This window comes from Myotis daubentonii, chromosome 6, assembly GCF_963259705.1.
Source record: "Myotis daubentonii chromosome 6, mMyoDau2.1, whole genome shotgun sequence".
Taxonomy (NCBI): Eukaryota; Metazoa; Chordata; class Mammalia; order Chiroptera; family Vespertilionidae; genus Myotis; species Myotis daubentonii.
In genome coordinates this window covers 40,221,831-40,234,464 of record NC_081845.1, presented here as the reverse complement: position 1 = coordinate 40,234,464, position 12,634 = coordinate 40,221,831, and the positions used below count along the sequence as shown (strand labels likewise).

The window sequence follows — 12,634 nt, the reverse complement described above, 5'->3', positions numbered from 1 at the left end:
TGGTGAAACAAATGAAAGTTTCTGTATGATACAGTTACTCAGAGGTGTGTGACAGTTTTGTTATATATGTAAACTATGAACTGACTAACCAGAGTTTTTGTCTCTTTAGATGGGTAGCCTATGAAAATCCTGACTTCACAGGAGAACAGTATATACTGGATAAAGGCTTTTACACCAGTTTTGAGGACTGGGGAGGAAAAAATTGTAAGATCTCTTCTGTTCAACCCATATGTCTGGTAAGAAGTTATATTTTTATATGAGAACACTTAACTGAAATTTGCATTTCCTTAATGTGTGCTTCTGATTCATGTATACTTAACACTATAGAAGCAATGCCGATATTTTTTAACAGTAATTGCTACTTTGGAATAAAAATGTATTTTAAGATGTCTGCTCTACTTATTTCCTTCTCTCTTCCCTTTAAAACACTTTAGGATTCTTTCAGTGGGCCAAGGAGACGAAATCAGGTAACTTAAAAAAATATCCTATCTTTATAATTAGGAGCCATCCATTGAAAAGCTGAACATACATGTAAAACCCCAGACATTTGGGACATTTTGTTAGTTTTAACCATTTTTGTGCCTGAAAGTATAACTATTTTTAAATTAGATTTAAATTTTCAATGCTTGATAGCATTGACGCATATCTATATACTTATAAAATGGTCTCATTATGTAATGTTAAATTTCATTTACTTTTTAAAAAATTATCTTTGTTGAAAGTATGACAGATGTCCCCTTTTTTCCCCACTGACCCTCTCCACTTTTCCCTCAGCCCCCCTAAATTTTTATATCATTATATTGAATAAGAATTTACATGAATATACTAAAATATTTCAAACAATACATATAGTTATTGTGATAAACAGTATGAGTTTTCATATTTGCTGTGTCTGCATTAGACAAACATTTTATATGGTCTCTCACTGGAGCCATTACACTTGTTATTTGGGCTTTTTAATAAAAAGTGTTCAGACAGCCTTAATTACAGAGGCACAAACACCACCGTAGCCTCCTTTACTGGCATACACAAGATTCTAATAAGTCAGCAAGTATCTTCCATTGAGAGGGAGGAAAACTATAGTGTTTCTAAAATACAGTTTCCTGTTAATGTTAAAACTGATGAACAATTACTTTTAGCCACAATAAAGCTTTAAAATGCCTCCCGGTTTGTTAGGACAGGGTGCGCTATAGAAAGCTGCCTCTATTGTTAGTTTGTCCTTTGATATCTCTTAATTAAACAGTCTTGAGTGGTATAGCCCAAGTATTTCTAACGATATTAGTGTAGAAATAGAAAATTAAAGGATTTATAAAATTCATGTCAGTTTACTGTAACAAGCTAACAGGTCGTGGTTGGGTCATCATTTCAAAGGCTGATTGGGTTAATGTGTCTGCAAAATGATTTTATGTATTTCCATTTACTTTTTCCAAGATTCACTTGTTTTCGGAACCACAGTTTCAAGGTCACAGTCGATGCTTTGAAGAAACAACAAGTCAAGTTGATGATTCGTTTTCTACCAAGTCTTGCAGAGTTTTAGGAGGCAGGTAAGCAAAACAGTGGACTGGCAGAGCCTCATCACCGGAGGAACACAGAATTCACACATCAGCAGTATTTAGTGCCACCTTTAGATGCTTGGTACGAGATGAAACTGCCCAATAGTACAAGACCCTGGAAGTACTAAAGTATACTTTGCAGCGAATACGTGCTGGACACAGAGGACCTGGAGATCAGTGTGGGTTGGGGAAGTTAAAGATCACCATCTCATGGGGTTTGGACCAGGTCCTCTACTTTCTAGGCCTATTCCATCATCCATAAAAGGGACTCTGAATAATCTCCAAGGCGCCTCCCAAGGTAGATTTTTTTCAGGTGGATAGGAGGATAGGCATTCTGCACGATAGGCGAGTGCATGGCTGCAGTGGAGTTGGTGTGTATGCTGACCAGGGAGCACACACCCTCTCTAGCTGGGAGGGCTTTGCACTGGGGAGGAGAAGCAAGTCTGGAGGGTAGGATTGGGTCGGGAAGGCGCCCCCTGAGCATATGAGCTTAGATAAATGCCATGGGAAACACGATGGGAAAGGCAATGAGCTCAAAGTGCCCTGCTGAAAACTGGTTCGAAAGCTTTAGAGAGGGGGGAGCCCAAGGTCAGGGCAACCTGTGCCAGGGTGATGAGGACTTCTGTCTAATGATAATAGGAATAGTGCCTTTACTTATATAGTTCTTTATGGTCTAAACAGCACCGTCATAATAGTAGCATGGCAGAGTGGCAAGAGCACAGACTTTGCATTCAAATGCAGATTTACAGTAAAACTTCACTGCCAATCAGCACATCCCTCCACCTGTCCTGGTTCCTCTTTATCACCTACTTCATTTATTACCTGCAGACATAGGATTTTTTTGTTCATTTATCATCTTTCTCAGCTCACTGGAATGTAAACTTCAAGACAGCAGGGACTTTGATTTGGCCTCTGTTCTATCCCCAGCAATGGAAAAGTATCTGACATACAATTAGTCCTCAATAAGCATTTGTTGAACTAAAAAACAAAGAAACGCCACTCTTCTAGGCAAGCTGATAAATCACCATTTTATCAATAATGCTGAGGCCCGAGGGGCTAAGTGACTTGGGTAAGTCACAATGGTATTTTGACTCCTGGCCCAGTGCTAAGGTGTTGGAAATAAGGAAAAAGGAATGTTGAGAGAAATTTTGGGAGGAAATCAAGCAGATCCAGGCAACTGACTGGCTGTGAAGGTTGAAGGGTTATTGAGAGGACTCCAGGGCTTGACAACACCTCACTGGCTGGGAGAAGGTGGCACCCAGGAGAGGAGCAAGGAATGCTGGCAGGTGGGGAAGAAAAACATGAATCATTTCATGGAGAGATTTTATTTCCCAAATGCAAAGCTAACAACTGACTTATTATAAATATTTGTCACAAGATTGAATGCAGAAAATACGTCTAGATATTTTTGAAGAACACTGTTAGCCACAAGCATTATTTATTTTATAGCAGGCTGCCTCTAAAATCAGATTTCTTGAATAAGAATACTCCCATCATGTGTGTGTGTGGTTTTTCCTATGTAGCTGGGTTGCGTACGATGGAGAAAACTTCTCTGGTAACCAGTACGTGCTGGAAGAAGGCCACTACCCGTGTCTGTCTGCAATGGGATGCCTGCCGGGAGCAAGTGTGAAGTCTCTTCGTTTTATAGATGTTGTAAGTATGTCCGTGTGGATGTCTCGTTGTATGGTTCACATAGCTGATGGCCAGAGCAGAAACCAGCAGGTAGACCTACTCCAAGCTTGAAGTTGGAGGCAGAAAAAACAGTTGCAGTAGAACTTTCTATCCTGTAACTTTTAAATCTCCTTTTAGATGTTTAACGTATAAATTGTTTTTGCTGTTTTCTTAGACTTCAGGTGAAGTACTGACTCAGTCATGGCACACAACCATCATGAGTTACTAGTTCAAGGCCGCTCTCCTGTTTCCCATTTTATACCTGATTCCTCTCCCTTTTATAGACACCCATGGAATGTGTGAGGGATATAACTTGGATATTCTTATAAAACATATGTTTTCAGAAAGTCTATATCTAGGCTTCTTAATGTTTCTATTGATTTTAGAGAGAGGAAGGGAGAGGAAGAGAGCGGAAAAGAGAAACATCGATGAGAGAAATATTGATCGGCTGCCTCCTGCATACCCACTGTGGGCATGTGCCTTGACCAGTAATTGAACCGGCTACCTCTAGGTGCATGGGACCATGCTCAACAAACAGAGCCACACCAAACAGAGCTATATATAGGCTTTTGATTTATATACAGTATTACACTATAGTTCTTACTGCATTATAAACATAATACTTATATTAAAATTTTAAAGAGCTGTTCATTATGCTCTATGTACATCTCATACATAACTGATGCAAGTATCCCATCACAGTGTTTTACTTATTTAATTCTCATCTGTGCCTCCCCATCGGCCTGTGGGGATCTCTTGGGCGTGTATAGTAAAGAGTGCATTTGCTGGGATTGTGTACATGAATATGCAGCTTCACTAAGTCCAGCTCTACCACTTCAGACTCTTGCTGGCAGTGCGTGTGGGTTTGTTTTCCACATGGTTGCCATTACTGAGTATTCTGACTTTCTAACTCTGGAAGGAACTGGGTAGAATGTATTCTCTCATTGTTAATTTGCATTTTACTATTAGAGAAGTTGGTATCTCATATACTTATTAATCAGTTGGGTTTTTTGTTCAGTGAATTGCCTATTATGTCCTTTGCTCAGCTTTTTTATGGTTTTCTGTATATCTTGTTGTTATTGATTTGCAAAAATTCCTTACAGTTTTAAAATTTATTACTCTGTCTTTTAGAGATTTGCAATCAAATGACTCCTCTCAATTTATTATGTGTGTCCTAATCCAGATTATAGTGCCCCTTTGAACAGAAATCTTTCATTTTAATGTAGTCAAAGCAATATTCAATGTAAAACTCCAAGATAATGTTCAAATGTTAGTCTGAGTGTGTAGTTTTGGAAATATTTTAGTTTTTGGTAGCTGATCTTTCCTAAGAAGCTTTAAACATGTAGTTGATTTTAGGCAGGAGTTGGCTTTATCTCATCCTTTCCTGCTTGTTCAACTAACTAAAGTGTTGACCTTTCTCAAGATGTGAAAATAGTAGCAATGGAACATGGGATGATGTGGTACCATGCATTAGCTCACAGATGCCACACAAACTACCTCTGAACATTAATGTGCTGTTTACTGGTCAACAGAATCTATGTGTCAGGGCACATTCAAATAAATGAAGCAAGTCCCACACCCTTGCCACAAAACTTGAAGCAGGTAGGGAATTTCTGATGATCATTTATGATTTTAGGATTATCATCATTAGAGCTTAGTCTAGGGCAGCCGTGGGCAAACTATGGCCACGTACCCTTTTATGTAATGATGTTTACTTTGAGTTTATATTAGTTCACACAAACACTCCATCCATGCTTTTGTTCCGGCCCTCCGGTCCAGTTTAAGAACCCATTGTGGCCCTCGAGTCAAAAAGTTTGCCCACCCCTGGTCCAGGGTCATAAGGGTCTATAATTTGAAAATGAGTTTGAACATAGCTTCCATCCGGTAGTTTTCTCTCCTCCTAACAATATTCCTACAGGAAAGTTTGGGAACATGCGTGCACAGAATCACTGTCTGTTGACAAAACAACAAAAAAAGACAGTTGAAAATGCATACAAGGAGGTTCCTGACTAGCAATTCCACTAGACCCTAAAGACTGCAAGAGGCCTCCGACCCTCGCCATTTACGTCCATAGCTTTCCAGTCCCAGCCCCTCCTTATCCTAATAGAAAATAGCAGGATTGAAAATAAATTCATTAGCTGTGTTGATATTTCAGACTCATATACCCATTCCTTTGTGCCTGGGATACCCCCACCCTTCATAGCACTGTTTACATTCACCTGCTTTCTATGCAGTAGGAAAACTTCCTGTCCCCCCTTCCTTCCTCTCTGGCTCTGGAGTGTATAAACACCCCAACTTCCTGGGAAAGGCAGCTTATGACAGGCCAAGATCTCGTGCTCTGTCCTTGAAACAAGATGATTTTCAAATAAGTTCAAGTTACCCTTAAAGATGAGTAACATTATTTTTGTTCCTAAACAGGAATTTTCTGAGCCAACAATTATTCTTTTTGAAAGAGAAGACTTCAAAGGAAAAAAGATTGAGCTTAATGCAGAAGCAGTCAATCTCCGATCCCTGGGATTCAACACGCAGATACGCTCAGTTCAGGTGATCGGTGGCATGTGAGTTACCTACTTGTTCATTCAGTAAGAGATGATTTTAAAGATTAAGTTTGATCATATTTCTTTTTCTCCTACATTACCTTAAGCAAAGTGACATAAACCCCCCTATTTTCTGTAAGGGTCAATGATTATGCACCTTTTCGCACTGGGAAGAGCCATGTGTGAGGCCTCTCTCATCAATTCCTCCAGGCTTTTAGTTTACTTAAGGTGAGGACTTGGTCTTCAACACCTCAAAGTTTCTAGGGGAATGCTTTGCAAAACAGTGCTCAGTAAGTTTACTGAGAGAGAGCTCATTTTTCTTTTCCCTTCGAAAGACCAAGTCCTTTGATTTTGGAGTTAGGGCTGGAGTTTTCCTTTAACTAGGAGTGACTAACAGATGCTGTGCACGCTTAAAGGTCAATATGGGAAGATTTTTCTCAACTTTGAATAATTGTGAAATTAAGTAAGATGTAAAAATAAGTAAGAACTATCAATGTAATAAATGTTTTTAAGAAAGTATTTTTGTTTCACTCAAAAATAGGTATAGTCCCCTTGTATGCATCAAGTATTGGAGGGGACTATAGCTGTTTAAAAAACAATTATTTGGGTGCTTTAGAGTTCTAGGATGGAAAGTCGAGGACATTCTTCCTTGGTAACACATGGGCCAGAGGAAGGCTGCTGGGTCGCTCACATGCCATTGCGTGCAGGAGTCCACATGTCTTCAGGTGTGGGCACCAGCATCCCTAGGAGACCAGAGTATTGTTAGCAGTTTTCTGGACTGAGGAAGATTCCTCTCATTTTAAACAAAAATTTGAGTTATTTACTTTTACTTAAATAGCCCTTTAGTATTTATCATATGCCACACAAGAATAACTTTACAAATATTAGCTATTTAAATAAAAGATCCATTATTACAACTGGAAATGTTTTATAAAAAGCTCACAGGAATACGGGGCTGCCCCACTAAGACTAAAATCTCTATTTCATTGCAAAGGTGGAGAAAAAACCTTACTCATTTCTCTTTAAGAATGGTTCTTTTTAGCATAAATATGTACCAAGAATTTACTATTTGTTGAGAAAAGGGTGCTTGAAGTGTTTTAGAAAATAAGGTAGTCCCCCCCTCTCCTGCCAATGTATATTTTAAGTATAAACTCAGTCTAAAGATTGAAACGTCCTAAAATATAATTAGGGCTCATTGTCAAATGGATACTGCTGCTTACTTGTGGTTATCTACTTTTTTTCCAGATGGGTTACTTATGAATATGGCAATTATAGGGGTCGGCAATTCCTATTGTCACCAGCAGAAGTACCCAATTGGTATGAATTCAGTGGCTGTCGCCAAATAGGTTCTCTACGGCCTTTTAATCAGGTATTTTCTTTTTCTCCATGTTTGAATAGACTCTTCTCTGAATTTTTTTGGTCAATGTAATTTAACATTTTCAGTTTGAAATTTGCCACTCCCTTCACCACCATGAACTTCTGAATTTGGGCTGTTTCTGACTGCTTTCAGAAATGCTCTCATGCCTGACATCAAAACGTGGTGTGTCCCAAACTCCAAGCGCTGGGTTCCCACAGGCAGGCTCCCTGCCCCAGGCACTTCTTTGACATTTCACCAAAATCTTCTCAGCGAAAAAATCCTAAAGCCTCTGGGGCTCTTGGGTATAGAAATTGTCCCTAATACAACCTCACCTTGAATTCGGCCCCTGCTGTTGATGCTTGTTTAGAACTTCTAATAGTACAACTTACTTGTGATCATTGCTGGGGTTTTGTCTTCTAGAAACGTATTTATTTCAGACTTCGAAACAAGGCAACAGGGTTATTCATGTCAACCAACGGGAACTTAGAGGACCTGAAGCTTCTCAGAATACAGGTCATGGAGGACGTCGGTGCTGACGATCAGATCTGGATTTATCAAGAAGGATGCATCAAATGCAGGGTGAGCTTTAGGATAAGACAAAGGTCTGTGACGGCATCTTTCAAATTAATGCTATTTCAGGATTCCTGGACCACCTTCAGAAATAAATTAGGTTTTCCATGAAAATATTTCTTAGCTCTTATAGAACCAGTCTACGAATGTAAAATGGGAGTAAATCTAACTCTGATCCAAGATCGAGCACTGATATCTATACTTGATTTTTATATAGTAACTAGAGGCCCGGTGCATGACATTCATGCACTGGGGGGAGTCCCTCAGCCCAGCCTGCGCCCTCTCACAGTCTGGGACCCCTCAGGGGATGTCTGCCTGGTGGGAGGGGGGTGACTACCTTATTTTCTAAGCCGGCAGGCAAACATCCCCCGAGGGGTCCTTAGTGCTGCCGCAGAGGCCGGAGAGGCTCCCACCACTGCCACTGCCCTTGCCAGCCATGAGCCAGGCTTCTGGCTGAGCAGCGCTCCCCCTGTGGGAACGCACTGACCACCAGGGGGCAGCTCCTGTAGAGTGTCTGCCCCCTGGTGGTCCGTGTGCTTCATAGCGACTGGTTGTTCTGCTGTTCAGTCGATTTGCTATTAGGGTTTTAGTATATAGGGCAGAAAATTATATAGGAATTTCTACTAGGTATAGAAATAAACTATAAGCCCCAGCATTATCAACAAGTTAGTCTTGTTTGCTTCCTTTTTGGAGGATCTCAGACTAGAATTAAGGGTGAAGAAGTACCACCTTGCGTACCATTTCTCCATTGGCACACCTTGAGAATGGAAAATGCCCCACCTCCCTCCTATCACTCCTCCATAACACACGATTACGGGCTGCAATGAGTAAGAGTTTATAAGAGGAGCTCATGCTTCTGTTGCAGATATTCTTTTTAACTTCCTGATTTTATGGGCTTGGCTGTTTGCTTCCGATTTTTTTCTAACTGTGGTGCCCCATGAGTCAGCAGAAGGCACACAGCCTGGGAAAGGTGTGTTCATTAGGTCTGTGGGGCCTGAGGGAGAGGTATCCATCCAGTAAGCATAAGGGCTGTTTAGACTTGCACAGAAGGAATAGCAAGAGCTGTAACAGAGCAGCACAAAAAGCCAATTTCTGCCTTTGAATTATCTTAAACAATTCAAGAAATTGAAGCCTTTTATCAATTATTTCTAATAGATATTTTAGTGATGTTATTTAACGACTTTGAATTGAGTAGGTCAATGAGAAGTAAAGTAGCCTAGATCATCACAGTCCTTTTATCTCAAGTAGAACAGTACTTTCCAGTTCTCTCCATGAGCATTTTCTTTTCTTTTTTAATATATTTTATTGATTTTTACAAAGAGAGGAAGGGAGAGGGATAGAGTTAGAAACATCGATGAGAGAGAAACATCGATCAGCTGCCTCCTGCACACCCCCCACTGGGGATGTGCCCGCAACCAAAGTACATGGCCTTGACCGGAATCGAACCTGGAACCCTTGAGTCCGCAGGCCGATGCTCTATCCACTGAGCCAAACCGGTCAGGGCTCTATGAACATTTTCTTCAGCGATCTGTGTTAATGTCATGTGAACATGTGACTACCATACACTGTTTATATATTGAGAGTAGATACACTTCAGAGAAGGACCCATAAAATTCCTACATGAAAATACCCTTTACTGTATTGGTATTTTCTTCTCTTTTTATGGTTGGATAGCATGCCTTTTTAGAAAATTTGACATTTCTCATGAAGAAAAGTCAAGAGAAATAAATGGGATTTCAAGGTTTAAAATGACAAAATACCCTTTTAGCCACTTTAGTGCTACAATAGCCTCCAAAATTAGAGGTGCAGCCACATTCTAGAAGGATCTGACTGCACAGAGGTGGTTCTCTGAGGGTAGGTTTGGTGGCATGACCAGCCCTGGAGGACAGTCATTTCTGGGAGGGAAAACCATCATGAGGGGCAGCTTTGATGTTCTCGGGCTTCTCTCACTAGTAAGACAGTCTCCCAAAGGGCAGAAGTCCGTTAAAATGGAGAAGAACAGAGAAACCTCTGTGACTCGTGTCACCTGAACTAAAGGGCATAAGGGTGAATGAAGTCAGGATCTAGGGTGGCTTTAAAAATCAGCTTAAACAGGGAACTGATCACAGTGACACTTGAACGTGTGTTCCTAAGACACGTATCTCTGTACCAAGCAGATAGCAGAAGACTGCTGCCTGACGATTGTGGGGAGCCTGGTCACTTCTGGCTCCAAGCTGGGCCTGGCCCTGGACCAGAGCACCGAGAGTCAGTTCTGGAGCATGAAGTCCGACGGTAGAATCTACAGCAAGCTGAAGCCAAATTTAGTTTTAGATATCAAAGGTAAGGCTTGTTCCCTTTATGTTCTTAGTTGTGCCTTTTTTTAGTTAACTAAAAATCTCTTCTTTACTTTTGCAAATGGTGAGCACAAGTATAAATAGTAAGAGATATTTCACTATGTCAGCCACTGTGCTAAACACTTTGCATTCTCATGTGATCCCCACAGCAAACTATGTTATCCCCTCCTTCCCATCCCACTTTACAGCCCCCAAAACTGAGGCTTAGAGGGGTTAATCCATTTGGCAATAAGTGTTGAGGTAGAGTCTGGACATGGGCTGTCTTCAAGCCTTTTATTTTAACAGTAAGACTGAAAATCACAAGTTAAAAGGCTGTGGTCTCAGTATAGTTGATGATTCTCATGTCTAGACATGTAATCTTTCATTGAAAAGATCTAAGATCTAAAAGGAATTAACACAGCCAAGAGGATTTCAACTGAACATTTGTTCAATGAAAAGCCAAAGCAAATTGATGGTGCTTGAGAAGAACAAGTTAATTTAGGACAGTGTTTCCCAAACTGTATCTGTATCAGAATCACATAGAGGACTTATTAATGGAGAATTTATTTCCTACCAGGAAAGCCAACATGATTATGTTTATAAATTTAGTGAAATGGTTATAATGTAGCCTTACTATATCACATACTTCATTTTAAAAAATTGATAGGAAGTTGGCTCAATTTTACTTTAATCAGGGCTCTCGGCCAAGCTGTCATTAAAAATTGATATAGGGATAAAGAAGCAGCTGCAACTTAGTTTTAAAATAAAAATGCTGCTTCTCCATCATCCAGAAAAATTATCAGGGACTTTGGGGACTGTGTGAGGAGCAGAGGTGGGCGTCACCTGTGTGTGACCTCCAGATGGATGGTGGCCAGCCTACTTAATAACAGGATTAGAATTCACAAGGAACCTGAGAAGCTGGAAGGGTGCTCAGGGGCAAAGGCAGAGTACACTTAGGGCACACAAGCTAAGCAATATATAACAGGCTGGATGGGAGCCAAAAATAACATCAAGTGTAAGATATAAGAAAGTACATGTAACATTCAGAGAATGAATGGTGATATAAATACACCTCCTTCACATTACATTGGATACAAAATTTGTCATTTGTGGACATTCTACAAATGGTCAACTGGAGGTTCAGACTGGTTAAGAATCACAGAAATCACAGAACCAGACCCTCCTTGATTCTTATTTTCATCAACCTGTTCAACTGGAACTTCTCTGTCTATAAGATAGTTTCAAAACCTCCAAAGAAGCCAAGGAAAAGCGACTGAGTTGGAGACGTGGGTTTTTTGAACACATGGATTCATGTTTCTTACAAATGTGATCAGCTTCTGTCTGGGGCTAAGGACACTGTCATCCTTATGAGCTAACTTCTTGGAGCATTTCTTCTTTGGTTCTTTCAACCTGTATTTACTGGCTACTCACCAGGCGGAAGGCTCAAAGTGGGAAAAAGGATACTGTCATGGCTTTAGAGAGCTTACCTTCTAGAAGTGCTAGGCATACAGGACTTTTCCCCACTTGCTACATTAACAGCTGACCCGGGAGTTAGGACACCTGGCTTTTAGTTTTACTCTGACAAGAACTATGGGACTCTAGGAGGTTCCTCCTGAGGACTTTGAGTTCCAGAGTCCCTTCCTAAAACGCACTGAAATGAGCCAAATGCCTCTTGAGTAAGGATATTGTCTGTAGGCGTGTGAATGCTCAGTCTATCTAGTATGGTAGCTGCATTAGTCACTTGAGGGCTTGTTAAACGGATTTTGTCTCAGAATGTGGGAGAATGGTGCCATCTTGTGGACATGAGCAAGTAGGGCCACATCCCACAGACTGCTAAGGAAATACAAATACATCTCTTTGGTGTACTTTATAGGAAACTATAATTTTCATTAGCTATAACTGTGGAACCATTTGTTACCTAGTGATGTTGCCATAAAATTTATTAGACCTGTCTCCTGGTGTCTGGGGAGCGAGTTGTTTGGGTAGACAATCACGTATTGTTCCAGTCTTGATGGGCACAGTGGGATTTATTGCAAAAGTACACGTAGAAGGCCCAAGGCACACTGCCCTTGTAGTCGGTGCTACACCTAGCCGTGTGGAGGCTCTAGACCCGTGGCCAGTCAACCGCGGCTTGAGAGCCACATGCAGCTCTTTGGCCCCTTGAATGTGGCTCTTCCGCAAAATACCACGTGGGGGCGCCCACATACAGTGCGATGGAAACTTCGTGGCCCATGCACAGAAGTCGGTATTTATTTTGTGGAAGAGCCACACTCAAGGGGCCAAAGAGCTGCATGTGGCTCGCGAGCCGCGGTTTGCCGAGCCGCAGTTTGCCGACCACTGCTCTAGACCAAGTATGTCAAACTTGCAGCCTATGGGCCGCATGACTCATACTTGGCCCACGTTAGCCTTTGAGTTTGACATGCTTGCTTTACAGTCAGTGATGATAAACCAAACTCTATGAGAGGAACGCTAGATAAGAGATGATTTCCTTCCCCAGCTACCCAGCTCTATAGTGTAAGTTATCAAACCTTTTGGATATTTTGTAAGTGCTTTGAAAGAGAGTAAGGACATTTAATTCTTAGCTTGAGGCTGCAGTATGATTTCATTGCCAGTCACGCTAACCCTGCAGTCAGA

At 41.0% G+C, this 12,634-nt stretch overlaps 1 protein-coding gene and 1 long non-coding RNA gene across 3 annotated transcripts in view; one reads left to right on the top strand and one right to left on the bottom strand.

Moving 5' to 3' along the window:
• CRYBG1 (crystallin beta-gamma domain containing 1) overlaps nt 1-12,634 on the top strand; it is a 185,380-nt gene that overhangs the window by 170,323 nt on the left and 2,423 nt on the right. For both annotated transcript variants that reach the window (XM_059700811.1, XM_059700812.1), the window contains 8 exons: nt 110-236; nt 435-467; nt 1,432-1,544; nt 3,077-3,206; nt 5,643-5,782; nt 7,007-7,130; nt 7,539-7,697; nt 9,845-10,007. In XM_059700811.1, coding sequence (XP_059556794.1) covers nt 110-236; nt 435-467; nt 1,432-1,544; nt 3,077-3,206; nt 5,643-5,782; nt 7,007-7,130; nt 7,539-7,697; nt 9,845-10,007 — 989 coding nt within the window. The remainder of the gene's footprint in view (nt 1-109; nt 237-434; nt 468-1,431; nt 1,545-3,076; nt 3,207-5,642; nt 5,783-7,006; nt 7,131-7,538; nt 7,698-9,844; nt 10,008-12,634) is intronic.
• Nucleotides 6,265-7,634, bottom strand: LOC132237034 (uncharacterized). The gene is made up of 2 exons (XR_009453448.1): nt 7,508-7,634; nt 6,265-6,504 (listed from the first exon to the last, which is right to left on the bottom strand). It is a non-coding gene; the product is annotated as an uncharacterized LOC132237034 (long non-coding RNA).